Raw genomic sequence first — 24,833 nt, 5'->3', positions numbered from 1 at the left:
CTTATGTTCTAGTGCAATAAATGTGTATAAAGCAAGATAAGAGATCAAATGAAATTATTTTCATTTGACTTCCTCCATAAACAAAAGGGGATTTTTAAGCTGTTATATTTTGCTTTTAACAGTTATGGTTTATTTGGGTGTTCTGTGTTCCAAATAATGATTTTAGAAGAGTCACCTTCAGGTTAAGACCAGATCAAGTTTTCCCCAAGTTTGAAAAGTGAAACTTCATGTTATCTTCCCCACCCCCAATACGTGATTCCAAAATTGGGCTGGCTACGTTACTGGTTGTTGAGCACTCCAAGCTGTATTTGAACTTAAAGCAAGAAAACATGTAGCCAAGGCCTTTGCTCTGGTAGAGCAGAGCAGGTTTCTTCACAAATCACTGTCGACAAATTCAGTTTGAGGAGAGGATACGTAAGGATGGTCAACTCAAACGCTGCAAGGTACCCAAAGGGAAAAGAGAAGCTGCAAACAGATCTGTGTGGTGTGGGCAGCAGGACTGTGTAGAGCTTTGGCTGTGCAGCGTCAGGGTTACACCTCCGGGACTTTAAGAACTTTACCACTGGGTGTTCTGAATGCGTCTGTGGTTGTTTTTGCTGGAAGAAGCCTCTGGGTAGCAAAGGGGTAAAACTGGCACCTGTAAGGAGTATCTGAAGCATGTGTGGTCTTTAGACTTCTGGTGCAGGTCCAGCACTGTGGATAGAAAACAAAGTCAGAGCTGGTCATCTTATATGAGCTTTCCAAACATCCCATCCCCTTGATTTGTTCTCTAGCACAAAATGTGAAACCTCAGCAAAATCCAGGCTCTCCTTAAGTGAAATAGTTCCCATCAGCTTACGATGAGTGTCCTCGTGTCTAATTACTGTTATTGAACTTCAGTGTAGGCATTAGTGTACGTATCAGTGTTTCATTGGGGTACCTTAGGGCTGCGTGATCACTTCTTTCTAAATACGCTTGGAATATTTGTGTTCATCAATACCTCTGAGTGCCAACTTCGAAAATACCGGTTATCTAGAGAACCTGCTTTGTGTGTCAGGTGATCTGTGATTTTTCTTTTGACTGTTATCTGTAACAGTAGCATTTTACTGTTAAGTTTTAAAATTGGCAGCTGCTGAAATGGAAAGGCCAAGAACCTCTTGCTTTAGATCCATGGAGTGTTCAAGCGCATATAGATGATGAAGTGCAAAGGTTATTAATGTTCCTATGGAAACTTAGTGTTCAGTTCCTGGCTACTGGTACATAAACTTAAATTTCCATTGTTGTAACATAGACTGGTGTATGTAACTTCAGATTTTAATCTTTAATAATGAAAAAAAATAGAGGTAGGGAAGAGTATTTTCAAGATTTGAAGACTGTTCATCAGTAAAGAGTTGTTATCTTACTCATGCCTCTGGGGAACATTTTCCCTTTGTGTTGGGGAAACAGGCAACAGACTGAGGTGGTGTCTTCAGGAAAACAACTGGGGGAGGTTGTTGTCTTAAAGAAGCAGAATTCCTTGTGTGGATAAAATGGTAAGGATGGCTTGGTTTAGTACAGTAAAAACATTTTAAGAAATAAATAAGCGGGTCTGAACTGAGCATATGCTAAATCTTTCTCTGTGTCTCAAGACTTACTTTTGGCTCAACTGGGGATATGGATTTTTTCCCAAGTCTAAGATTTAGTAAGACATATCCAGTGAGAATGAAGTGATTTACATACTACTGGAAAATTTCACCTTCTGTCTACCTTAATTTTTTAATTTTAATCCTCAAGTCCCTAAGTTTTTTTGATCAGACACTCCTAAGCTGTTGAACAGGGTGGATGGAAGAACCTCAGTCTGTAAAACTCTCGGGTCATGATCCGCACGAGCAGAGAGAAGCGTTTTTCCTCTGACTTCGAACAGAAAGCTCTCCATTGACCACAAACGAGTCTGGAAAGGTGTCTGCTTGTTGTTTTATAGCTTAAGAGTGCAGCATGCAGCAGGCACTAGGTGGAAGTGAACTATTTAATGATTCCATTATTCCTGCTTTGGTATGAATTCCCAAGAACTTGAATTACAAAGGATCAGATTAAAAAGCCTTCAGGAGAATTTTTTTTCTCCCCACTTACAGTAGTTATGCAAGAAGCCTCTTACTCTACGGGTGCAGATGTTCTGGAAATATCTTTATCTGGAAGAAGCTAGCTAACAAACTTAAGAGTTCATACAATGCTATTAAACTGCTGTATAATGTTGCTTAGCCACTGAAGACCAATCTATTTGGGGCATTAAAAAATCCTAAATCAAGCAAGTGTTCAGAGGCACAAAAAGTCCTGAAAATGTTAGTTGCTCGAGAAATGCAGCTCAAAATTTTTCATTGCCTTTCAGGTTATTTATATGCGAGAAGAACAAAGTTTTTTGTTTTCTTTAAATTGCAGATGAGCTCTATTTTATGCGCAGTTCTCTTAAGTATTCATCAGGAGGTACTGAGCACTGCAGTTAAAACTGGACAAAAATACATGTTCTCGCTCTCATAAAACTTATTTGGCTTGATTTTTGCCTTTCAAAAACATTGTGAAACGAGGGAAAGCTTTTAAGAGTGATATCGCATTGCGTGCTTAGTTGTTAAAAAAAGTTTCTTATACTGGAAATTTTTAATAATGAACAAAAGGAGATGGACTTGGGGGAGTGAGAGCAGAGAATCTGTCAGCAGAGCTGTTCCCAGGTGTTCTGGAATTGGCGGTGTACTTTTCAAAGAACAGTGTGATTGAACATGATCATTGCACCTGTATCTGTAAGGAACTGCTCTCCTAGCAGGGTCTGAATGCAGGCGTGAAATGTTAATACTAACAAATACCATCTACTGTGTTTTATACAGTTATTTACTATTTTGACTCAAACCTCAAGGAATTTGGCTGTTCTGTAGTTGCTGTGTGCCATGTCTTGTTTCGTCATTAGACAGTGCTGACCCTCAGCTCAGGTGTTTGGATCGGGGTGTTTTTTCTTGAGTTTTGTGTCTTTTTCTGCTCCCTAGGAAGGTGACCGGGGGGAGCCCTTGCATGCAGAGAGCTCTGACCCAGGATGGCATCCACCGTGATGGTCCCATGTATGTTTTACCAGCAGCGGTAAAGTTAATGGTTGCATTTAAACCATTTAAACCATCCATACTCTGTCCTTTATGCCTCCCATGCTCAACCACGCAGGTCCCATCTCTGCTGCTGTTTTTTCAAGCCTCACTGCGCATCAGCACACATCTCCACATCAGATCAGATCCACCCTTTGGATGATTTTTGCTCCTATACAGGCTAAAAAGTGACACCTTTCCAGGGACCTGGTTAGCCAAGAGTGGGGCACAGCGTGTTTGTGTCCACGCTGTCGCTGAACGCTGAAACTACATGATTACCAACTGCAGAAAAAGCCCGTCTAGGCTTGGATGGGCTGAAGACTTGATTGGTTTTGTTGGTTTTTTTTTTTTTGCTCTTTTGCAGTGAAAGCTTGGCTTTTGGAACAGCTCTGTAACCACAAAGGAAAAGCATTCGGCTGTTGGCTGGGTGGTGTCTTGGCCCGGTTGCACCGTCGTAGACGATTTTTGTGTGAGCATCCAAGCCAGCTGTTCCAGGCCTGACACACACCCTGCCCATATTCCCAGCTCTAGTGCCAGCAACTTCAAAAACTTGCATCAGTTTTTATGAAGCAACCAATGGCTGGAATGAAGTAGGTCATCTCAGCTCAGTTTTGGTGGTGAATACCCACATTTTCATTGCAGGTTCCTGTTGCGAGGGGCTGGCAGGTATGCGGCTGCTGCTCTGATGTCCTTTTTTTTCTCTGGGATAGGTGTGTTTTGAAGTGCATACCTGTTAAAAAGGCACTTTTAGCACAGAGCAAGGTCTCCACTGATAAATTAATAATTTCACTCCTCCCTCTGTGTCTACAACAATTTACTAGTCAAGGTTCTGCATGCTGCTTACTGAGCTCAGCTTCAGAGCTGGTACCATGAGTAACGTTAACATAGGGGTGGCAAGGAAAAGAACTTAGAATTCTAATTCTATTTAAAGAGAATGGAAGGAAAATGGATATACCGAAATACCTCACCTTTCAATCTGGTTCTGCTGCTCTGTTCTGTGCATTAAAATAGGGAGCTACTGTTAGGCTGGCCTACAAGATGCACTTGCAAAAAAACCAAAGCTGGGTCCTAAAGCTTTGCTTTGTCATGTACTGGAAGGGGTCATGTTCAGCTTGCTGCTTAGGTACTGTAATTGCTACTTCGTTAGCTGTCCTGCTTCTTGTGTGTATTGCATCTTGACACTTTTGGGGACAGACTTTTTAGCAGGGTGGGTTAGGACAGAACAAGGGGTGATGGTTTTAAACTAAAAAAGGGGAGATTCAGGTTAGACATGAGGAAGAAATTTTTACACTGAGAGTGGTGAGAGCCTGTCCCAGGTTGCCCAGAGAGGTGGTGGATGAACCATCCCTGGAGACATCCCAGGCCAGGCTGGATGGGGCTCTGAGCAACCTGAGCTGGTGAAGATGTCCCTGCTCATGGCAGGGGTGGCACTGGGGGAGCTGGGAAGGTCCCTTCCAACCCAAACTGTTCTGTGATTCTAAATACACATTCTAGACTTTGTTCGGTGGTTTGGTGACTCCACTCTGGCGGTAGCTCGTTACAAACTCATCACCTCGTCCTGTGGTGCAAAACTCAGATGCCTGATGCCCCAGGGCCACCCAGCCGGTGAGAACGGGAGGTCTGAGCGGGCAACCGAGGAGCTGTGTGGGGAGCAGGGTGGTTTCCACCCGCTCCCACCCCCCGGACCCCGGCACCGAGCGGCCGCTGCACCGCGGGGCTGTGCCGTGGGGTGGCGGTGTTGGTCCAGCAAGGAGAAACCCATCCTAGTGCTTTTATATATATATATACATACATACATATATATATATATATATATGTTTTTTAATTTTATCATCCCTTGAATTGGCATCTGCTGAAAGGTTGAGACTGGTCCGTGGCTGGACCAGAACAGCATGGGGAGGAAAGAAGAAAAAAAAAGTGGATGCTGAAGCTGGAGTTTCTGCATCATTTGGGAAAATGCAACGGTGCTGGAAATACTGTGACAGAGATAAATGCTGCTGGTTGCCCAGCTAGATTTTTTCCACCGTGAGTCTGTTACCTTGAATATATGAAGTATGCTCATTTTTCCACTGCCTGGGTAGTTTTTGAAGTATCCATTTAAGTACTGGAACATTCATAATTAAAGTTTCTGAAGCACTTGGGAAGTAGTTCCCTTCTCTAACTATTATTTTAAAATATGGTAAAGAATATCTAATGTAGAAGGCACATCCTATAAGTATTAGAGTGGGCTCATCACTGTGGAAAAACTGGAGATCCAAACCGATGGGAAAATGAAGTGGTAATAATGCAAGATACTCCCTCTTTCCTCTATAGGGTAGAGTCCCCTATGTGGAAAAAACCTTTTTTTCCTTGTATTAAACTACTTTATTCCAAAAGGATGGTATCTGTTCTGTACACCACAAAACAGCTCACCGCTTCAACAACTTGGCTTTTCCATTGTTTAAAACCAGGATTACCGTTTAGTTAATCTGATTATGAATCTTAACTGTGTGGGCCAGTGCAGTGGGGTCTCACTGGCTGGTCCGGATGCTAATCTCGCTGGAGTGAGTGGGATGGGAGCACGGAGATGGAACACACACAGGGGGCATCCTCTTCAGATTTAGAGAGCCCTCGGACTATTTCCTCAAGCAATGCCACGTAGAATAGAAAACATTCTGCATAAAAATATGTTTATGCAGTGTTATATGAGAAAAATGCCACGCCTTTTAATATATAGTAGCCACAATATATAGTGTAAACTATTTACTGAGACGAAGAGCTGTATTAATAGGGGAAGGCGCTTCAATGTGATTATGCAGTATGACCTTTCTCTGCCAACCAGATTAAAAACACACTCAAGGCAGGTAATGGCAGGATTATAATTCAGCTGGAAAAACTAAACTGTGCTCTTTAAGTTTCCCTTAAATTTGCCTTCCCAGCCCCCCGCTTTTTTTTCCTATAGCGGAAACAGCAGCTGCTCTATGCAAGAACAGGGGGAGGAGGTGGGAGCAATAAAAAGGGGCATTTGCTCACCTAACACTTTCGAATATGAGTTTGGCATGATAAATGAAATTAAGCGTGGCACTTGGATGTGCTTAGGGAGGTTGTGTAAGCGTCACAGCATTCCTGGTGCAACCCCCTCTTTACAGGTGGATGGGTCAGCGTTCCACTGGTGTGATCTTGCGCGGTGCAGTGTGAACTCTGAACATGTCTCCTCTTGTAGGTAAATCCCAGCACCGAGAAGTGCCTTGTCCTTCTCCTGCCCCTTCTCCGAGTGCTCTCTGCTCTCCCCCTACCGAGGTGAGGACCCGTAACTGCCCTGGAGGTGCGGGGAGGTGGGAATGTGCCGAAGGAGAACTAGAGGCAGAGGAGATCCAACGCAGGAGTGTGCTGCTCTGCTTCATCGTTTCCATGTGTGCTGAATTCACATGGAGTTTTCAATTCTGATGACTAACTTCTTTTCTTCATGGGAAGAAGCCAACTGACAGCTCCTCGGCCCAAACCGTTTTTTTTACTGCCTTTTAACCACGCTAGCTCTGCCTTTTCCTGTAATTCTTAGGCCACAGTGGCTTTCCCTTGAATCAGGAGATTTTTATTCCTGATTTGGAGCATGCTGAGAATAACCTTATTCCTGCTCACAGACTTGCCACATCTCCCTCCTTTGGAAAGGAGTGGCCTTACGTTTTATTTTAGCTCCAACATCTGTTGGTGTCCTGCATTTCAAGACATGACAATCAGGCTTGAGGGAAGGCAGAGAGTTTGATGAGGTTGCTTTTGAAAGTGGAGGGTTGGGTCACTATCCCTGAAGGTATTTAAAAGATGTATAGACGAGGTTCTTAGGGACATGGTTTAATGTCAGAGTTGGGTTATGGTTGGACTCGATGATCTTGAGGGTCTCTTCCAACCAAAATGATTCTATTCTAAAAGATGCACGTGTGCAGAGTGGCACAGGCTGAGGATAAGCACAGGCTTCATAGAAAGGGATCGGAGCACCCGTAGTTAGAAATAATAGTAAAGCATTGCAAATGCTGGGAAGCAGAAGGGAATTGCAGTAGTGGTTGGGGGGATTTCCCTATGTGGAAGGGATGGAAAGGACAGTAAAGCAGAAAAAGGATTTTTTTTTTTTAATAGGGTGAACTGGGGTGGATCGTGGATCCCATTCCCCAGATGAAGGTCCCAGAAACGCAACTTTGTGCTGGCTTTGTCAGAGCAATCATGGGGCTCCGAGGAATGTTTGGTCAAACTTTGAGGAGCCCTTTTGGGGATCTTCATCAACCCCTTCTCTGCCTGTGGTACACACGAAGCTGTTGGGAAACTGCTAACATTCACTGCAAACCAGCCAGTGCTGCATTTTTAACCTTTCCTCGGTGTTCTGCAGCTCTCAAAGACACTCAGCCTTGGTGACTCTCCTCACTTTCCAGCCAGCTTTTGCCAAGTGATGGTGTTCCTGTCCTTCCCTGGCTTTCCTCACCTCCCGTCTTGTCTTCTTCTCACTCTCTCTTTCACCATTTAGTTCTTCTCTTCCTCTTCCCACAAACAGACATCTCACTCAATGCTTCTGTGTTCTGCCCGTGAGCAACCAAAATGAGACCTCCTGCTCTTCTTTCCTGCTAATTGCTGGTATTTCTTCTCTAGTTTCTATTTCATTTTATCTTTGTTTAGTACCATAAATTGTAGTGGCACTTTCCCTGTGTTATTCGTTGCTCCTGACATCACAAGACTTCATCGGTGCTGACCTTGGTATGAGGATTGCACCATCACGAGAGCAATAAAAACCACATGAAAGCATTTTTTTTGAGACCTATCATCTAGTTCGTTAGATAAGCAGATTGTCATATTACCTGCTAGTTCCCAGAAGTGTGACAGTCACTTACTGTACAAGGATCATCAAAATCTGTCATGTATGGCTCTCTTTGACTTATTAATGTACAGTATTAATTTGGTTCAGCATCCTCTTTTGCAACAGATCTTGCTCAAGAGCAGGCTGCCGTTATACCAAGACTTTCTTCTTCTCAGCTTGTTGTGGATGACACCACAATATAGATAAATTTTAAAATGGCAATGACTGGTAATTGGACATACAAAAGTGGGTAGGAAATGGAACAAACCACAATGACAAGCAGGAGGTCAGTGGGTTGTACTTGATATGTTTCTTCTCTGAAGACCAGAGGGTTTTTTCCTGTAAAATGTCAAGGGTTTGGGGCTGCAGTATTTGAAGCTGAAGCACACAGTAGATGAAGCGGACATGGAGAGTTAGTGCAGACAAAGAAAAAATACATCTTCACCTGGTACACCTAACATCTTCCCTCTGTTGAGCAGTCATTATAGCTTCTGGATCAAAATAGGTTGACCTATTTCTGGTTGGTTTAATTAGCAAGGTGGGAAACCTCAGAGAGCTGCCTGTGCTTTCGCCCACCCCAGCACCAGAACATGAGCTGCACGAATGCATCAGTGCCGGGCGAAACCCGGGCTGGAGGCTGCTCCTCGCGGCCATGCCAGCACTCTGGCTCTGCAGACACCGGGGACCAAGGCATCGCAGGTCTGGGGCTTGGGCAGCAAGGACCCAGCCATGCAGAGACAGAGATCATAGAATCAGAGAATAGTGCAAGTTGGAAGGGACCTTCCCAGCTCCCCCAGTGCCACCTCTGCCATGAGCAGGGACATCTTCACCAGCTCAGGTTGCTCAGAGCCCCGTCCAGCCTGGCCTGGGATGTCTCCAGGGATGGGGCATCCACCACCTCTCTGGGCACCCTGGGCCAGGCTCTCATCACCCTCAGTGTGAAAGATTTATTCCTTATCTCTAGCCTGAATTTCCCAGTGTATTTCTGGCTGCAGACTCCACACAAGCCATACTGGGATGAGCTGTGCTGGGATGAGCGATGGAACCTCTGCCACCAGGCATGGGCACCTGGTACCTGTCCCAGGTCAGAGTACCAGTCTCCCAGTACTGTCCCATCCTGGTCTGAAGGGCCGGGCTGGAGCCCCAGTTCCAGCTCCGCAGTGCCGGGTGCTGGGCTGGGGTTCTGTCCGGGGTCTCAGTCTCCATCCCCGGGTCTGAGCACCCACGTTCTCTCAGGCTCCTGTCCCAGCCCCTCGGTCTGGGCAGCTGGGCCGAGGTTCTGGGGTGGGGCGTTGGGTCAGGGCTGCTCCTGCTCCGGGCTGCCCTGTCCCGTGGTCCCGCTCCCGGGCGCTGCTTTAGGAGCCGATCCCCGTCCCGGGGTCACAGCCCGGCGCTCGGTCCCTGTCCCGACCCCCCCCACGGTGCGCCAGCGCGGCGGGAACGGAGGGGGCCGGGCCGAGCCGCCTCCCGCCCCCCTCCCGCGGCGGCCCCGCCACCACCGCCACGGCCGGGCGGGGCTCCCGGCGGCGGGGCCGCACACAGCGCCTGTGCTGAGGGGCAGGGCCGGGGAGGCGGGCGCCCCTTTCCCTTCTCCTCCCCTCCCTCCGCTTCCCGTCCCTGCCCCTTCCCCCCATGGCGGCGCTGGGCGACACGGCGCGGCTGGCGGCCGCGGCGCAGCGCGGGGCGGCGGCGCTGTGAGGAGCCGCGCGGGGCCTGCGCGGCGCGGCGCCGGGCGGGCATGGCGGGCCGCGGCCGCCGCGCCTGGCTCAGCGTCCTGCTGGGGCTGGTGCTGGGCTTCGTGCTCGCCTCGCGCCTCGTCCTGCCCCGCGCCTCCGAGCTGGCGGCGGCGGCGCGGCCCCGCCGAGCCCGCCCGCAGGGCTGCCGCCCGCCGCCCGCCGCCGCCGCCCCGCCGCGCCGCCCCGGCCCGCCGGCACAGAGCTTCCTCTTCGTGGGGGTCATGACGGCGCAGAAGTACCTGCGGAGCCGTGCTGTGGCCGCCCACCGGTGAGAGGGCTGGGGGGGGCAGCGCCGCTCGGCTGCTTTCGGCTGGGCTCGGGTGCGCTGGGGTCTGTTCGGGTGGGTTCGGCTGGGTTCTGTTCGGCTCGGTTCGGCTGTCGGCACGGCCGTTTGCCCTGAGGTGCGGCTGAAGTAGGAGCTCCCCGGGCGGGAGGTCTACCACGGCGGGGCCCTTGCGGCCGGGATCCCCGCGCCGGCCAGGGGACCGCTCGCCTTTCCGTGAGGCGAGTGTGAGCGAGCAGAGAGGGGCCCCTCAGAGGACGCTCAGCCCCGGCTCTCGCCGCACCAGCCCGACTGCAGGGTGGGCAGCGCTGAGGCGCTGGCCGGAGTGAGGGGTGCGGGCAGCGAGGTGCCCCGAGCGCTCCTCCGCTGCCTGGACAGCTCGGCGGAGACGCGAGGGGTCGAACTGAGCCGCGTCGATGCTCTCGCACGGTCTGGTTGAGTCAGTACCTGGCAGGCAGCCGCACTGTAGCGAGGGGGCACCCACCGCCAGTCACCGGGGTGGTTGAGGTGCTTCCCTTGGCGCTTCTACCCCGGGCATGGCCCCGTCACGCTGGTGCAGTCCTGGGCTGCTTCTGAAGGGAGCCAACAGCCTGGTAATAGTAAAGTTTGGGGACTGCTGTATCTCCTTGGATAGGAAAAAAAAGAACGTTGCACCAAGCCGAGAGCATGTGCTTAGGAATGAGACTCGGAAAATGCATCTGGGAACAAAGAGTAAAACCGGCCTGTACTCACTGAAGCTGTAAGTGATGCTGGACTAGGTAGCAAAACAGCTTGAATGGGGGAAGGTCAGTTTTGGCGAAACATTGCAAGCTTTGGGCTGGGGAAGCCAGCGCAAGAACCGGGGCCTCTGAGCCATGTGTTTATTACCTGAGTACGCCTATTTTTGGAGCAGGGGCAATCTTTGTGCTTTGCGCTGCATGCTGCTTGCCGTAGCCCGTGGTGCGATCTCCAGCCGTAGCTGGATATTGCTGCGAGCACCGTGCGCTAACGGGACTTCAGTCCAAAGCCTCAGTGCTATCAGAATAATCATCTCGCCTGTGGCTTTGAAGAAACTCGCTGCTGAAATATGCTTATTGCTCTGGCATTTGCACCAGCAGGCAGTGCTGGGAGGCTGCGTGGGAAGCCTGCTTGGGAAATCCAAAAGAGTTAAGAGCTAAAATGTCAACTTGGGTATACCCCAGCTCTGATTGAGCACTGCACAGTTAGTGCCATCGGAGGAGCAGCCAGGAGCTCTGGGGCGGATCTTTCTCTAATACAACATCCCTTTTAGTCTTGCGCTAGAACAAACCCTTCTCCATCTCCTGCCTGCCCAGGTTGAAAAGTACTTGACCCTATTGGCCAGTAAGAATAAGATGGCAAAACCACATATGATGGACCATCTCCTCCTCCCCTGCCCAGCCCCAGTTTTGGGAAATGGTAGTTCTCTTTATACGAGCATCAAATGCAGTAAAATTGCTTAATTTGGACATATTATCCACCAGCGAGGGTTTTAATGGAAACTTAATTCCTTCTTTCAGCAGTAGACGTGTAATTAAGTTACAGAGGGTGTGTGATTGGTGCTTTGAAATAGGTGAAAGAATCTGTTTCTTCAGGGTTGTGTATTCTTCGCTGTGTGGTTTGAAGCATTTTGGATTGCAAACCTCATGAGCCGTGTAATTTATATTAACATACAGAAAGGCTGGAGTCGTGTTGGGACATCACATAACAGGTTTTATGGCAGGATAGTTTGTCTGGCATCCACCAGGTTTTATGTCAAGAATTCAAGAAAGGGAAATTTATCACGATATTGTCCAGAGATAAGTGTTAGTTGTGGAGCCTTAAGGATTCTTGTCCCTGGCTTTGCCCATGCTTGCTGAACAGTCCTGTGCTGTGGGAGAGCTGGCTTTACAGAACCATATCTGCAACATCAGCTCACACAAAAAAATGGCTAAAGATGCAACTTAACAAATCCGGCTAATGGAATCGGCCCTCAGAAGGAGATCTGAGTGTTGCTTTTTACTGCATTGCTCTTTTGGTTTAACCTCTAGAGATGATGTCGGCTCTCAGAAGGGACGAATAAAGAGACCTCTTAACATTGCGGTAGGGCTAGATGCGTTTTTCTCCCCTCTGTTGGTAAAAGAATCGAGCTAATGTCCTAGTGACAGGAAGACATCTTTGGGGGAAGGTGGGGAGGGGGGAAGAGGAAGACAAACCTGAAATCTTAAATGGCTTTTGATTGCCATGAAGTACTCAAGCAGACAATTGCTGGGATTACTACATTGACAAAGCATCCTGGTGAGCTGAATCGCTGGCACAGCAAGCGAAATGGGAAGCTGCTAGCAAGGCATTCCCGGGGTGGCAGCGTGTGCAGAGCCTTGATACCGCGCTAGCTGGAGCGCTGAGCGGAATTAGGGATTCAGAGGCTGAATACCTCCAAATTGCTGTGGCTCAAAGGCCATTTACAGACACATCTAAAAGGGACTGAAGCGGAAAGCATTTGCTGATCCTTGCTGCTGTGAATCCAGATAGGGTCTAACAAGAGGGGAAGCAATCCACTTCCTGAACATCAATCATGAGTGAAATGACCACTGCAAGGCAAAACGGGCCTGCTGGATTTTCAGGAGACGCCGGCTCTTTGAAACAGTCATGCTTTTGTAGTCTGCGAGGCAGAGAATAAGCTTTAGATCCACAGGTTTTCGGAAGGCAGATTTGTAGCTTCAGTGGTTATTGCATCTGACAGCCAGGTTAGCAGAGCTTCCCTTCCAGGAGGCCGGTGAAGTGCAGCAGCAGAAACTTCGGTGTCACATCAAAGGAGAAGAGTCAGGAAAAGAGCCGTGCAGGAAGGAGTTAAGGTAGTGCTGGGGTTCAGGGAAAGTGCAGCAATATGTGCTAATGGTTTTGCAGTTGCGGGGAGTTGTTCTAAAAGAGCTGCAGGAAGGAGAAGATGGGAATAAGCAATCTCCCAGAAGATTTGTCTGCTGTCTCAGGAACAGAAATATCAGGCAGTTAACTGCCTCCCCCCCCTTTTTTTTTTTTTTTGCATAGCAACTAGATTTCCTGGGAAACGTGGCGAGAGACGAGTGTGAATGCAGTTTATGGTGAGATGTCAGAGGCTGGCCTTTGGCAATATCTGCAGGAACACAGTCATGATACTTCTCAGTTTGGGACAGTCCCCACGGCACTTTGAAGTGCCACGAGGCCACACGCACAAGGATGGTGAGAGATGCCGTTTGGCAGTACTGGGCAGCGATGCTGGGGCTCCTGCTGCGCTGTCCTGCTCCCACAGCAGAGCAATGCCCTTCGGGAGGCTTCGTTTCAAACGTGGTGGCTTATAGGAAACAGACTGTACTGGAATCTAAATACCTGAGTGCTTGGAAAAGCTTAAGTGAAAGGCAGCCAGAAGGATTTGGGGTCTAGAGGAGTTTGTATTATCTGTCTAAGCCCGCTCTAGCTGCTGCAGAAGTGTAATACAAAACACATTTTTGTGCTGCTTTTAAATTTGGAGCCTTGGTTCGGGTGACTGGGTGCTATTCAGATTTAGTCCTTTCTGGTTGCTAATGAGATAATGTGATAGATTGTGGACTGTGCACACTTAAATCTTGGGAGGAGGTTGTGTGAAGTGACTTTAGACATTGTGACAGTGCAATACACATTTTGCCCAACATATCGATCATACCACAGTATTGCAATAGTGAAAACTCGGGTGTGTCCTGCTCTTACATCCTTTAGCAGAAGTATGACATACTTTAGCATTCCTAGCAGTAAGCAGTTACCTAAAATTTGCAAGAATGTTTATGGAACAATATAAAACACATGCAGTGAGAGCAACTGGCATTGGTGCATGGGGGATAAGGAGGCACTAAGTCACCTACATACCCCAAAATAATAATATCACCCGAACCTCTGGGACGCTTGGGCCTTGATTTCAATCTGAACCACAGAGTATCGGTGTGCCTGTGGATGACGGATCCATTTCTGTCTCTGTTTCCACAAGGAAGGTAGATGGATAACCATGGACAGAAAACTGGCATCACTTTAAGTTGGAGGAGTTTAATCCAAAGGACTCTAAAGAGCTGTGGAAACTGCTTGGGTTCTCCATTAAAGCTAGATACCACACTGTCCAGCAAAAATTTTAAAGCAGCTCTCCCTCAGAATCTGAATTCTGTAATGCAGATCTGAACTGACAAGCTCTTTTAAACCTATCTGGAAATTTTAAAAAAGCAGCATGTTTTTCTGACCTCTCATGCTGGTCATCTGCAGCACCATGTGCGGGAGCAGCGTGCTGGTTCCCGTGCTCAGATCTGCTGGCCAAGCTGTGGTTCATTGCTTCCCCTATAGCAACCGTTGCTGGAAAGACGGGACCTTGAAAAATGCTTACGCAAAACTAACCCTAATTCAACATCAAATTTAGCTGAGCCATGTATTCAAGAAATCAGTCTTTTAGGTCTGTTACCTTGTTGAGTTCTTCACAAATTATTATTTTCTTCAGTGTAATTATACCAGATGACTATTTCTCAAAAACGTAAAAGGTTTTGCTCATCTCCACTAAAGGAGGTTCCCAAGCTGCACACAAAAAACAAATAATTTTTTTGTAATCATCTCCAATTTGGGTCTCTACAAAGGGAGCACTGTCTGCATAACACTGCTGACTGTGCTTCTGCTGAGTCTGCAGAGCTGATAGCAAAGCAAGGTAATACAAATAAATAATAAACACTGGGAACTGAAGATAAAACATTCCAGATCTGTGCTTCTCTTGCTGCAAGCTATGCTTTTTAAACTTCTTTTTAAATGAAGAACTCACTTATGACAACATTTGGTAACTATAGTAGTTGTCACTTTTTAGCTAATACTGGGCTTTTTTAGCACTCTTTTTGTGCGCAGAGTCTTCTGTATTGCATAAAAAGCTGTACCAGCCATGATAAAATCTTTGCACCCAGTTTGCTTGTGACTTGCTCAGGTGAGGGTACACATAGGATACCCTATGCACAAAACCAGTTAAGAGATGTTAAAATTGACTTGTTAGCCACCAATATCGGAGCAATCCTAACTAAAAGGTTTATTCTGAGAAAGTGTTACCTAATTTTTCTATGTATGTGTTTGTTTAAATTGCACTTTTGTTCCCTTGTCAAGGGTAGCTTCTAGTTTGTTGGAGCTACGTGCCCTGTGTGCTGAGAGAAACCAGGTCGCACACCCTCGTACTCGCTTTCAGCACTGCTCAAGGGGAAGGTAACGGAGAGCCTTACCATCCTGATTCATGCACATCCTCCTGTTTAACTGAGTAGATTCAGATTACACAGAAGAGATAAGGTTGGGATCTGTCAGAGCAGTTTGGTTGCTGTGTTTTTTAAATGACCGGTTCAGTACCTGTATCAGTTGTATTCAGAACCTGATATTTCTCTCTGGACAGAGTTGAGACGGCCTTACGCTGGGTAAGGCTACCAGCAATGACCGCGCAGGAGGTGGTCTCTGCAAGTACAGGTGCAGGAGCCTGGTGGCAGAAACGCCGTGACCACATTTCCTTTAAACAACTAAGGGTGATGGGGAGTCCCTGTGGGGGGAAGGAAGGTGTCAGGTTTCGCTAAAAATATTTGTTACTATCCAACATATGATTACTTTGCAGATAAAATCTGCAAGTCTTTAACTATTAGAGAAGCCTTGAGGAGGAAGGCAATGTCCACTCATGGGAGTGGGTGCTGGTGGGACCACAGGAGGAGGAAGGTGTTGAGACCGGAGCTCTGTACTGGAGGAGCCAAAGGGGTCAAGTTGCTGCCCATAACCTGAGAGCAGACATGCTTAACTAGGCTGAACGTGGGAGGATGGGCAAGAAACGTAGCTGTTAACACACTGATCTGCAGGATCACTAGTGATTGAGCCAGGTCTGATTCTTTGCCATGTCAGATAAAAAAACCCTAATAGTAGCTTTGATCAGAATTAATCCCTGCATTTACCAGTCCTTAGTTCTGCTGATAGCTGGGGTCAGAAAAATGTACTTACAGTTCATCTTACAATCTGTGGTTTGGCTGCTTGGGTTGGGTGCAACATGTTTCCTGAGCAAACTGTTCTGTATTTTCTCCCCAAAAAGGGGCTGTGTGGAGCAGCGAGCTGTGGCTTAGACATAAGGAGCAGCACATGGTGACTCCCATTGTTTCAGCCTCTGCTGAGCAGCACTTGCGTTGACACAGACACTTAGGCAATTTTTTCGATGTGGGAATGTATTTTGTCTGTCTGAGTTCAAACAAATGATCAAAACCACAGTCACGACACCGCGAGTCGTGTCATCCTAGAAATTGTGTTGTCACAGGAAATGAGCAACAGCTTAGTCAAGCTGAGCTGGGGCACAGTCAGCATGGGATCCCAAGGCTGAAGTAACGTTGTGGTGCGACCCAAGTTGCATGTTGATCCTTGGGGTGTGGTTATTGTTAGGGCACAGTCTTTGCGTGTTGTGACCCCCACATATGCAGGGATATATCTCTGGTTTAGTATGAAACTTAAATATGGCCCAGATCCGTAATAAAATGGGGTCAAACTGGCCTTGAGCTGAGGGGTTTAGCACGATACAAGGACTGGGAATCAAACAAGACAGGGTTTATGGATGTACACGTTTTGTTCCCTCTTTATTGAACGGGAATGCTTCTCTAACAATACTTAAAGAGATCCTGAGGTGAGGAAGCCTGGTTGGAGAGCAAGGAGCAAATTTAAACTGGGAACCAACAGAAGGGGCAGAGACTGCTCCTTGAGAGTCCGGAAAAGAGCTAAAGCTTGGAGTGATAGAAGACCTCATGCATTGTCCACAGTTTGTAAACATCGCAAAGGCAGATTTTTCAGGATATAGAGAGCAAGTTTGAAACTTCATTGTTTGCTTTTGAATAAAAATTCAGTAAGCAGAAATTTCCATGACACTTTAGATTATAACTTCACCTGGTGATTGTCTGGAAAGTGTCCTGGGTCCACCTAAAGCTGCGTTGGGAACTGGTCACAGTGGATGAGATGAGCTGCATTTCTCAGTAGCTTCTTCTGACTTTTCTCTTTATGAGATTAAAATTAGAATGTAGTAAGTAATAAATAAGTCTTTTAACCTTAGATTGGGAGTTGATATGGGAAGAGCAATTTACAGTGTCGTCTTGAATGAAAAGACCAGATGATTTGTATGTGGAGTGTGGGTGTCAAATAAACAGAGGGACTTCCTTAATAGCGAAAGTTCAAGATATGAGCATGTCTTATTTTAAAATGGGCAGTTTTCAATGCTTTAACAGGGTGTGACTTTCTAACCAGTAGTATGGTGCATTAATTGCATCGCTGATGATTAGAGTCCTCATCACCTCTGTCATGAAGTCAACAGGAATGTTTCCACTGGCTTCACTCTGTGCTCTTGTGGGAAGCTGGGATATAAACCTTTGCTATGAAACACTACCCATAGCGGTAAGAAATCCAGAAGACAAAGCTTTTAAAGTAATTGGGTGATATTCATTACACAAAGCTGAACTAGGGTGTAACTGTTGAGGTGTCGAAGTTGATGTTTAGTTAGTACTAATTAAATACCTTTACTTTTCCCGGTGAGATTTAAGGAATATTTCTCCTGAAATATTTGTACATTTCAGACTTTGTATGGTAGCTAATTCTGGAGATATCAAATTTCAGATGGTCTGTACTGCCCAAAATCTGCTCTGCTTTTGGCAAGAGACCTGTGTTGAGAGGCATCTGGTCAAAGTGACAGTGATGCATTGAGGGAATACTGTGTCCTTTGCCTTAAGAGTGTTCTCACATTCAGCTTTGAATAGAAGTTATATTTGGAGCACAATTGTCAAACATAATTAGAAAATATTCTCCTCCTATAGAAGAAGGGGCAAAATCTGCTGGTTTACTAATAAAAATAGTTTTCTGTGAATTTCTGTGGAGACGTGAAATCTGCTTTTTCCCAGGTAGAATTTGAGAAAATGGTACTGCAAGCTTAAAATTCATGATTTTTATGGCGAGGCTGTAACAGTCAGATGATTGCAGATCCTCCCTGGAGGCAGTGAAGTGTTCTGCAGTCTGCCTTGAGGGAACCATCCTTCCTGCGACACAAGTGACCCAGTTTGCCCACACAGACGGGTTGGATTTGGCAGAGAGGAGCAGGGAGGGTGTGGAGCAGATGTTGTTGCTGTGTGCCATCTCACAGAAAAGGCTCCTCTTTTGTGATGTTCCTTTCGACTCAAATCTGAAGTATATGGAAAGCTGCTGGAGGTGCCGGTGCTGGTAGCAGCAGGTCATCCGTTGAGATTACGTGTTTTGGATGCACCTCTTGGGGTTACTTTTCTACTAGTCCTCTGCTGGAGTGAGCAGACCTGTTTGAGGTTGGTGTCGCTTGCTTGCTCTGCGCTTCTCTGGCTGTTGCAAACAGGTTGGAGTGTTTTATTTCTGTCGAAGCCCTACCTGCTTCTCCATGTAGCATCTGTAGAAGTTGCTGTTTGGTTGGTTTCTCACAGGGTACTTGATTCCTCACAAGTTCTTGTGAAATTTGCATCTATTTACTCTTTGGAAGTCAGTACTTCTGAATGCACATTTGAGATTTGGGGAAGTTGGGAGATGGATATGATGCTGAATTACTTGCACGGAAGCTTTGGAATCATTAAATCCAGTTGTATGTGAATTGTTTGCCCATCTTGGCTCCCTTTGGTTTCTCTCTGTATCTCGTGACCCATAGCTGTTACACCAATACTAAATGTGCTTAAGAAAGCCTGCCTGCCACTAGTGAACTACTACTATTGAATTATTTTTCTGTCAGAGCTGCAAAAATGATATTCAGCTGCTTGTCATGTCAGAATTTTTTGCCATTTGCTCTGTGTGCTATCTGCATTTCTTAGTTGCATGGAAAAAAAAAATCCTTCAAGGCATATAAAGAGAAAATTTGTGAAGCAGATTAGGTGTAGTTCCTTTGGGTGGTCTCTGGTAGCACCCTCCCTGCCTTGGTTTGCATACTTAATTAGTCCTTATTGTCTTTTTCTATCTAGAACATGGTCCAAAAGCATTCCTGGCAAGGTTGAATTCTTCTCCAGCGAGGGTTCAGACACCTCTATTCCCATCCCCATCGTGCCGCTTCCAGGTGTAGATGACTCCTACCCACCCCAGAAGAAATCTTTCATGATGCTCAAATACATGCATGACCACTACTTGGACAAATATGAATGGTTTATGAGAGCTGATGATGACGTTTACATCAAAGGGGACAAGCTAGAGAACTTCCTCAGGAGTTTGAACAGCAGCGAGCCCCTCTTTCTCGGGCAGACTGGCCTCGGCACCACGGAGGAGATGGGAAAGCTGGCACTAGAACCGGGTGAGAACTTCTGCATGGGCGGACCAGGAGTGATCATGAGCCGGGAAGTCCTGCGGAGAATGGTGCCCCACATTGGCGAGTGCCTGCGAGAGATGTACACCACCCACGAGGACGTGGAAGTGGGAAGATGCGTACGGAGGTTTGCGGGAGTGCAGTGTGTATGGTCCTATGAGGTAAGGCTGGGGGCATGGAGGATAAGATGTGTGTTTTAGGGGACATCAGGAGAGGGTGGGAGAGGCTGGCAGCAGGGGGTTGCTGTCGTGTGTCTGTGCAGCGGTTCCTCCAGAGCTCAACTCCCTGCGCAACTCGACCATCCAGCTGTACCATTTCTACATTCTTTGATTGCTGTAACCGTCACCCTGGGATAGACCTACACAAATACAGAAGTGCAACCGTAAGAAGAGAAATGGACCCTGACATGAGGCACATTGGGGCGAGGGGAGGAACATTCATCATTCGTAAGAGATATTTTTATTTAGACAGGAAAGGAATAACCTTAAATCAAAATGGCCATGGGTCCCTGCAGTCTTGACTGTCCAAGCCTCTTTTATCTTCTTTAGCTGGGTATGTCATGGTGTCGGTGTGGAAAATAGATGATACAATTCCTGTGTGACTTACTGCAGTTGAAATGCGCAAAGCTGACAGATGTTTGCCCTGACAGTGACAGTTTTTTCCCCAACCTACAGCCATGCCAGAGATATCTCATGGTGGCTGGCACTGTCACCCTGCGTGCTGAGCTGCCTCCCGGCCTGCCCACAGCCCAGGTCCATCCTGCAGACGCCTGCTCAGCAGGTCCTTGACGTCAGCAGAGAAAAGCCACCGCTCTTACACGGAAACTCGGGGTCTGCCCACACTGGTGTGGCTGTGAAATTTGGCATCTTGGGGGAAAAAAAAATGAGCGTCCCCAGCCTGTCTGTGGCAGAGTTTCCTGCTGCTGTTCCTGCTGGGGGCTGGTGACTCCTCCCAGGGGTGAAGGGGCTTCTGCTCGGGTGCACTGGGTGCTTTGAAGCAAGTCCTGGGTGTTTCCAGACTGTCTGATTGAAAACACCTGCTAGGCTGGAGCTGCAGTTCCTCCTCCCGTGCCAGGGAAAACGCTGGTGGGTTTGTCCTTGAAATGAGGGAGAAGTTGAGAGCAGAAGAGAAGGCGAACAGTGTGTCTTTTTACACAAAGATTTATGACTTGTACGCGACTATCGCTTTGTCCTTTTATGAGATGTGGTAAAGGGGGAAATTCTGCGTGTGTGAGAGAAGAGCCGTGGTTACAGATAATGACAGATATCCGCTCTTTCACTGGCAAAGATGTGTTAAACGTTTGGCACTGAATTTCTGCCCCCAAAAGCTGTTGCTTTGTTTCAGTTCACAGTTCAGTGCTGGTGAAGCCTCTGAGGAAGGGGAGGGAGGTTTCCAGGTGCAGTAATTAATTCATATCTTTTGTGCATAAAGACTTTCTGGCCTAACAGCAGCTTTCCGTGTTCCCTGTGTACAGACCTGGAACTAGTTTATGTACTGCCAGCATTGTGGTTAGCCCTTTGTAAGAGTCAGTAACTTTTTCCACAGTTTTTAGCAGCATAATTTTTTTCTCTGAGGTGAAATAACTTATCCTGTGAACGCATGTTCCGTGTGGCATTTGATAACTTACTGAAGATCAGCAGTCCTCCTGAAACTGGCAAAGACTTCCTAAATTCAATATGATCAAATTTTGGCTTGAAATAGCTGACGACAGCATACAACTGGACTTAGGAATGCTATCTGACAGAATGAGATTTGGCCTTTCTCAAAATCAGTTTTGTTTGATCAGCTTGTGTTAAATGATCTGTAGTGCTGGATTCTCCCAAATGCCATGAATTACTTAAAATTGGTTTGTGTGAAGTGTATAAACTGAAAGATATTACTTATTAACCTGTGAGTGAGAGATGCTAAGGCTCAGCTGCTTTGGAGAGAGGGGAGAGTTTCAGTGATGAAAGTGCGCTGCTTCTGCAAGGAATATGTCCCCTCTCATTTAGTTGAGGCTTTTCAATTAAAAAACCTGTCATCTTTTCCTTTTTTTTTTTTGATCTGGTCCTCTCATTGCCCAGAAAACTAGATTAAATGTGCCTGGTATTTTATTTAAGATAAAGCAATAGCTGTATGAAATAACACAGCTGTTGTAACAGCTGTGCTAGGAAAGCTTGGTGTAAAAGCGACATTTTCCATGTCTTGCACGTTCATGAACATCAAACAACAGGCCACTGTAAGTGAATTGAAAAGTGTATTTCAGTGAACTTCTGACGGAGCAAAAACTTTATCTGTGCCTGCTCATCCACCACGTTCTTCAGAATTCCTGTCAAAAGGGAAGCAGCGACAGCACGAGGCTCAGCAAACAAACCAGCATTGGCCTCAGAAAACCCAAACCTCGCACTTTTCCTTCGCTTCCTGCACTTCCTATTCTGCAGATTCTCAAGTGGCAGCACAAACACGGAGCTCAGGTCTTTGCAGTCACCGCAGCTGTTTTGTTTTCTTTTTTAGTGCCTCAGACACAGAAAGCCCTGCTGGACCTCAGCGTGAGTGTTTTTTTTCCTGCGCTGTTCTTGTGATGGGCTCTATGCCCAGAGTCATTTTACTCATCTCCATGACTGTCACTGCTCCCTTTCTCTGATTTTAGGATCCCACAATGTCTTTACTGTGCTGCTCATCTTCTCTGCCTCTGGTGGTGTGCCCAAATCTGTCTCCAGGCCTGGCTCTGTTTTTCTTCTGCTCACAGCAGTCTGTCTCAAAACCCTTTTTTTCCTCCCTCTTCCTGTGTTTCTGTCACTTCGCTACTCTCTGCGGTGCCTCTTAGACCACTTTATTGGTGGGCACCGGTTATTGCCCGTTTCAAGCCCTGCAAAGATTTGTTCATGCTCTTCCTGCCATCAGGAGCTTTTCAGCAAATACAGTAAAGGAATTGACACCACAATTCTTTGGACTTTCTGCTTCATCTCACCCCAGAAAAGAAGTGGCAGCAGTATGTGCAAGCTTGAGGAGAACCGAAGCCGCCTGGGCTCTGCAGAGGTTTGTCTCGCACACCCAGGCTGCTGCTTCAGGAGCAGTTTGCAGCCCGTGGTGGATTTCAGGCTCCTGTGACCAGGCTTGTAGCCGTTGCCTTACTTGACACAGGTCGAGTGAGTCATAGATGAGACATGCCTCTTAAAATGTAAGTTCTTTATGGGAAGGATTATCATCGCTGTAAAAACAAAACTAAGACCGTTACTGCTATTTGACAAATAGCTGTAAAACTCAGCCATCTATAGGGTGGAGCAGCAAACTAGAAGAAAAAAAAATTGTGAAAAGAATGGAGCTGTGCGATCTCTGAAGCTTATGGATGGGAGCTGGACAGTTCATGAAGCGATACAGAGCACAGTCCTTTCTCTCGAAGAGTACAAAAGGCTCATACTGAACTTGCTAGGAAGTGATCCTCCATTTCAAGTGAATATTGGTGTTTAGGACTTCTGGCACACTGCTGGGTGTTTTTCTCAGAAAAAGTTTACATACTTAAGTCTCCTTCCTTCTCTCATTTCCTCCTCCCAGTAGTTCTAGTTCATGTTGTGTGGATCACAGGGAAGTGCTATTCTGCCATGCACGGTCTTGGCTGTTCAGCTTGAGAACAGGTTGCATCTTTGATGACAAGTTATCTTCTTTGTCATTTAAATGATCCCAATGTATTGTTGATCTCAGTTTTTGTTTTGAGTCTAATGGTGCCTTTAAATGCATCTGAATTATGAAGCAGTCTCTCTGTAGCTTAGTGTCGTTTCAGCCTTGTTTTGTAGCTGCTGCGGAGTATTGTTCTAATTTGTGTTTAATATCCCCATCTTAAGAGTGCTGGTAATTTTAATACAAGCTCTTGGTAGCTGCTAGAAGTTATGGCAGTAATGAATCATATCCCATTAATTTCTTCAGTAATAAAACCCTTCTGACACACCATTACTTTCAGGTGATGCTGCTTCGTGTCCTACAGTGTGACAGAAGCAGCTGGATCCAGTGGAGCAGCTGATGGCACCTCTAACTGCTGCTGCAAGTGCCCATATGTTTTGTCTGTTTTTTCCTTCTGTTTTGATTGAAGTAGTGGGATAAAGTAGGTAAGAAGCAGCAGTTGTGTCTGTGTGGAGGGGGCAGTGCTTTCCTCCAAACCAGCAACAGGTACTCTTAAATGTCCTGAAGTGAGACAGGATTTTTTTTTTCCACATATAATGGAAAAGAAGCTGTGACAAAGGAAAGGATCACATCAGGAAATGTGGGCATCCAAGAAGAGCAGGTCCAACCTTTTGGGTGTTGGCAAGGGAAAAAGTAGGGCAGTGGTGATTGTGGATAGCGAGGGGCTTCTGGGTGAAGGGGGATTTGAATTAACATTTTGTGTGGTCTTTCATCTGGAGTAATTGAAGATAATTGCTACTCTGAAATTCACTGAAGTTAGAAAAGCCCTTATAGCGCACATTATGTCTGCCAAGTACACTGGCAGTGCCAGAACATACGGTTTCTGGAATGGACTCTCTCATGGGCAAAACTGAAGTTTATGATTTTCTGTAAGATAGCCAGAAGCCAAAAAAAACATAAAGGTTCAGCAGCGATTGATCAGAACTGAAAGGCTGGGGACAGATGCAGCTGTTAACCGCTAACCTCCAATTCCTTGGTTTATCCTCTCAGAGAGAACCTTCCATCATCAATGAGAAAGGAGATTCAGCCTGTTTCTAGCTTGTACTTTTTTTGGATTCCAGAGCATAGGAACTTGGCAAACCCTGCCAGCAACAGATACCTTATCTTGCCACGTGTGTGCAGCCCATTGCATCTTTTCATTCAAGAAATGTACAATACAAATTGCATGTGTGCATGAGAGGGAGGATATAAGCATGCTCAGTGTTTTATGGTGGATTATTATAAAACAGCTTTCCTTACGCACTAAATTTGATCTTTGAAACACTTCATACATGCCTTTTTGGCTTCAGAGTAAGCTGGAAGTGGCTGGGTGACTGTTCTGGGGATGGATGGAGATTGAGCTTCATGCAGGTAAAAAGGAATGATGGTATTTTGTCCAAGGACACACAGTTAGGACTAGAGAAAAGCATTATCTGGGCAGGGTAGGTGATGCACGGAGCTCAGTGTGAGACCAAAATACATGACTGATGTGACAGGGAGTCTGTGACTATGGTGGGGAAGGCAGTGTGGTGTGACCACTGTGGGCTAATTTAGTAGCAGTGTTTGCTGAGGAGGAGAGCAGAGAGGTCAGACAAGAGAGCAAAGCTGCAGTTTGGGTTTGTGAAACCAAGGCGTGGGTTAGGAGGGTTTGGAATAGGAGGCAGATCTCAGATCTGCACCCAAGTCCTAAGCTAGCCCCTTCACTTCGGAAAATAATTAAATATCCGAAAACCAAATATTTCAAAAGGGCAAAACTGACTTGACGCCACTAAGTCATTTCTCAGTGACTTCTGAACTCTGGTTGGTGAAGGTTTTTTGTTTGTTGTAGAAATCAAGAACCACTTCTCATGGATAACAGCTCTGAGCTGTTGTGTGGATCTCACCAACTTTCTGCTGACCATCAGAGAGGGAGGCTGTGTGATTTGTGTGCACACACACATGCCTTTCCAGGCTGTGGAGGCTGGTTGAGACTGAC

At 46.6% G+C, this 24,833-nt stretch overlaps 1 protein-coding gene and 1 long non-coding RNA gene across 2 annotated transcripts in view; one reads left to right on the top strand and one right to left on the bottom strand.

Moving 5' to 3' along the window:
* Positions 1 to 104: 104 nt before the first annotated feature.
* On the bottom strand, positions 105 to 10,307 carry LOC309443543. Its single transcript, XR_014184814.1, has 3 exons — positions 9,875 to 10,307; positions 3,710 to 3,810; positions 105 to 693 (listed from the first exon to the last, which is right to left on the bottom strand). It is a non-coding gene; the product is annotated as an uncharacterized lncRNA (long non-coding RNA).
* CHSY1 (chondroitin sulfate synthase 1) overlaps positions 9,638 to 24,833 on the top strand; it is a gene marked incomplete at its 5' end in the record, with an annotated part of 73,141 nt that continues 57,945 nt past the window's right edge. The window contains 2 exons of the mRNA XM_082060558.1: positions 9,638 to 9,903; positions 18,888 to 19,383. Of these exons, the coding sequence (XP_081916684.1) occupies positions 9,638 to 9,903; positions 18,888 to 19,383 (762 nt within the window). The remainder of the gene's footprint in view (positions 9,904 to 18,887; positions 19,384 to 24,833) is intronic.

The sequence above is a fragment of the Streptopelia decaocto genome (assembly GCF_964273445.1).
Source record: "Streptopelia decaocto genome assembly, chromosome: 9".
NCBI classification, from domain to species: Eukaryota; Metazoa; Chordata; class Aves; order Columbiformes; family Columbidae; genus Streptopelia; species Streptopelia decaocto.
Note: the sequence above shows the minus strand (reverse complement) of the source record. Positions and strands in the feature narration are given on the sequence as shown.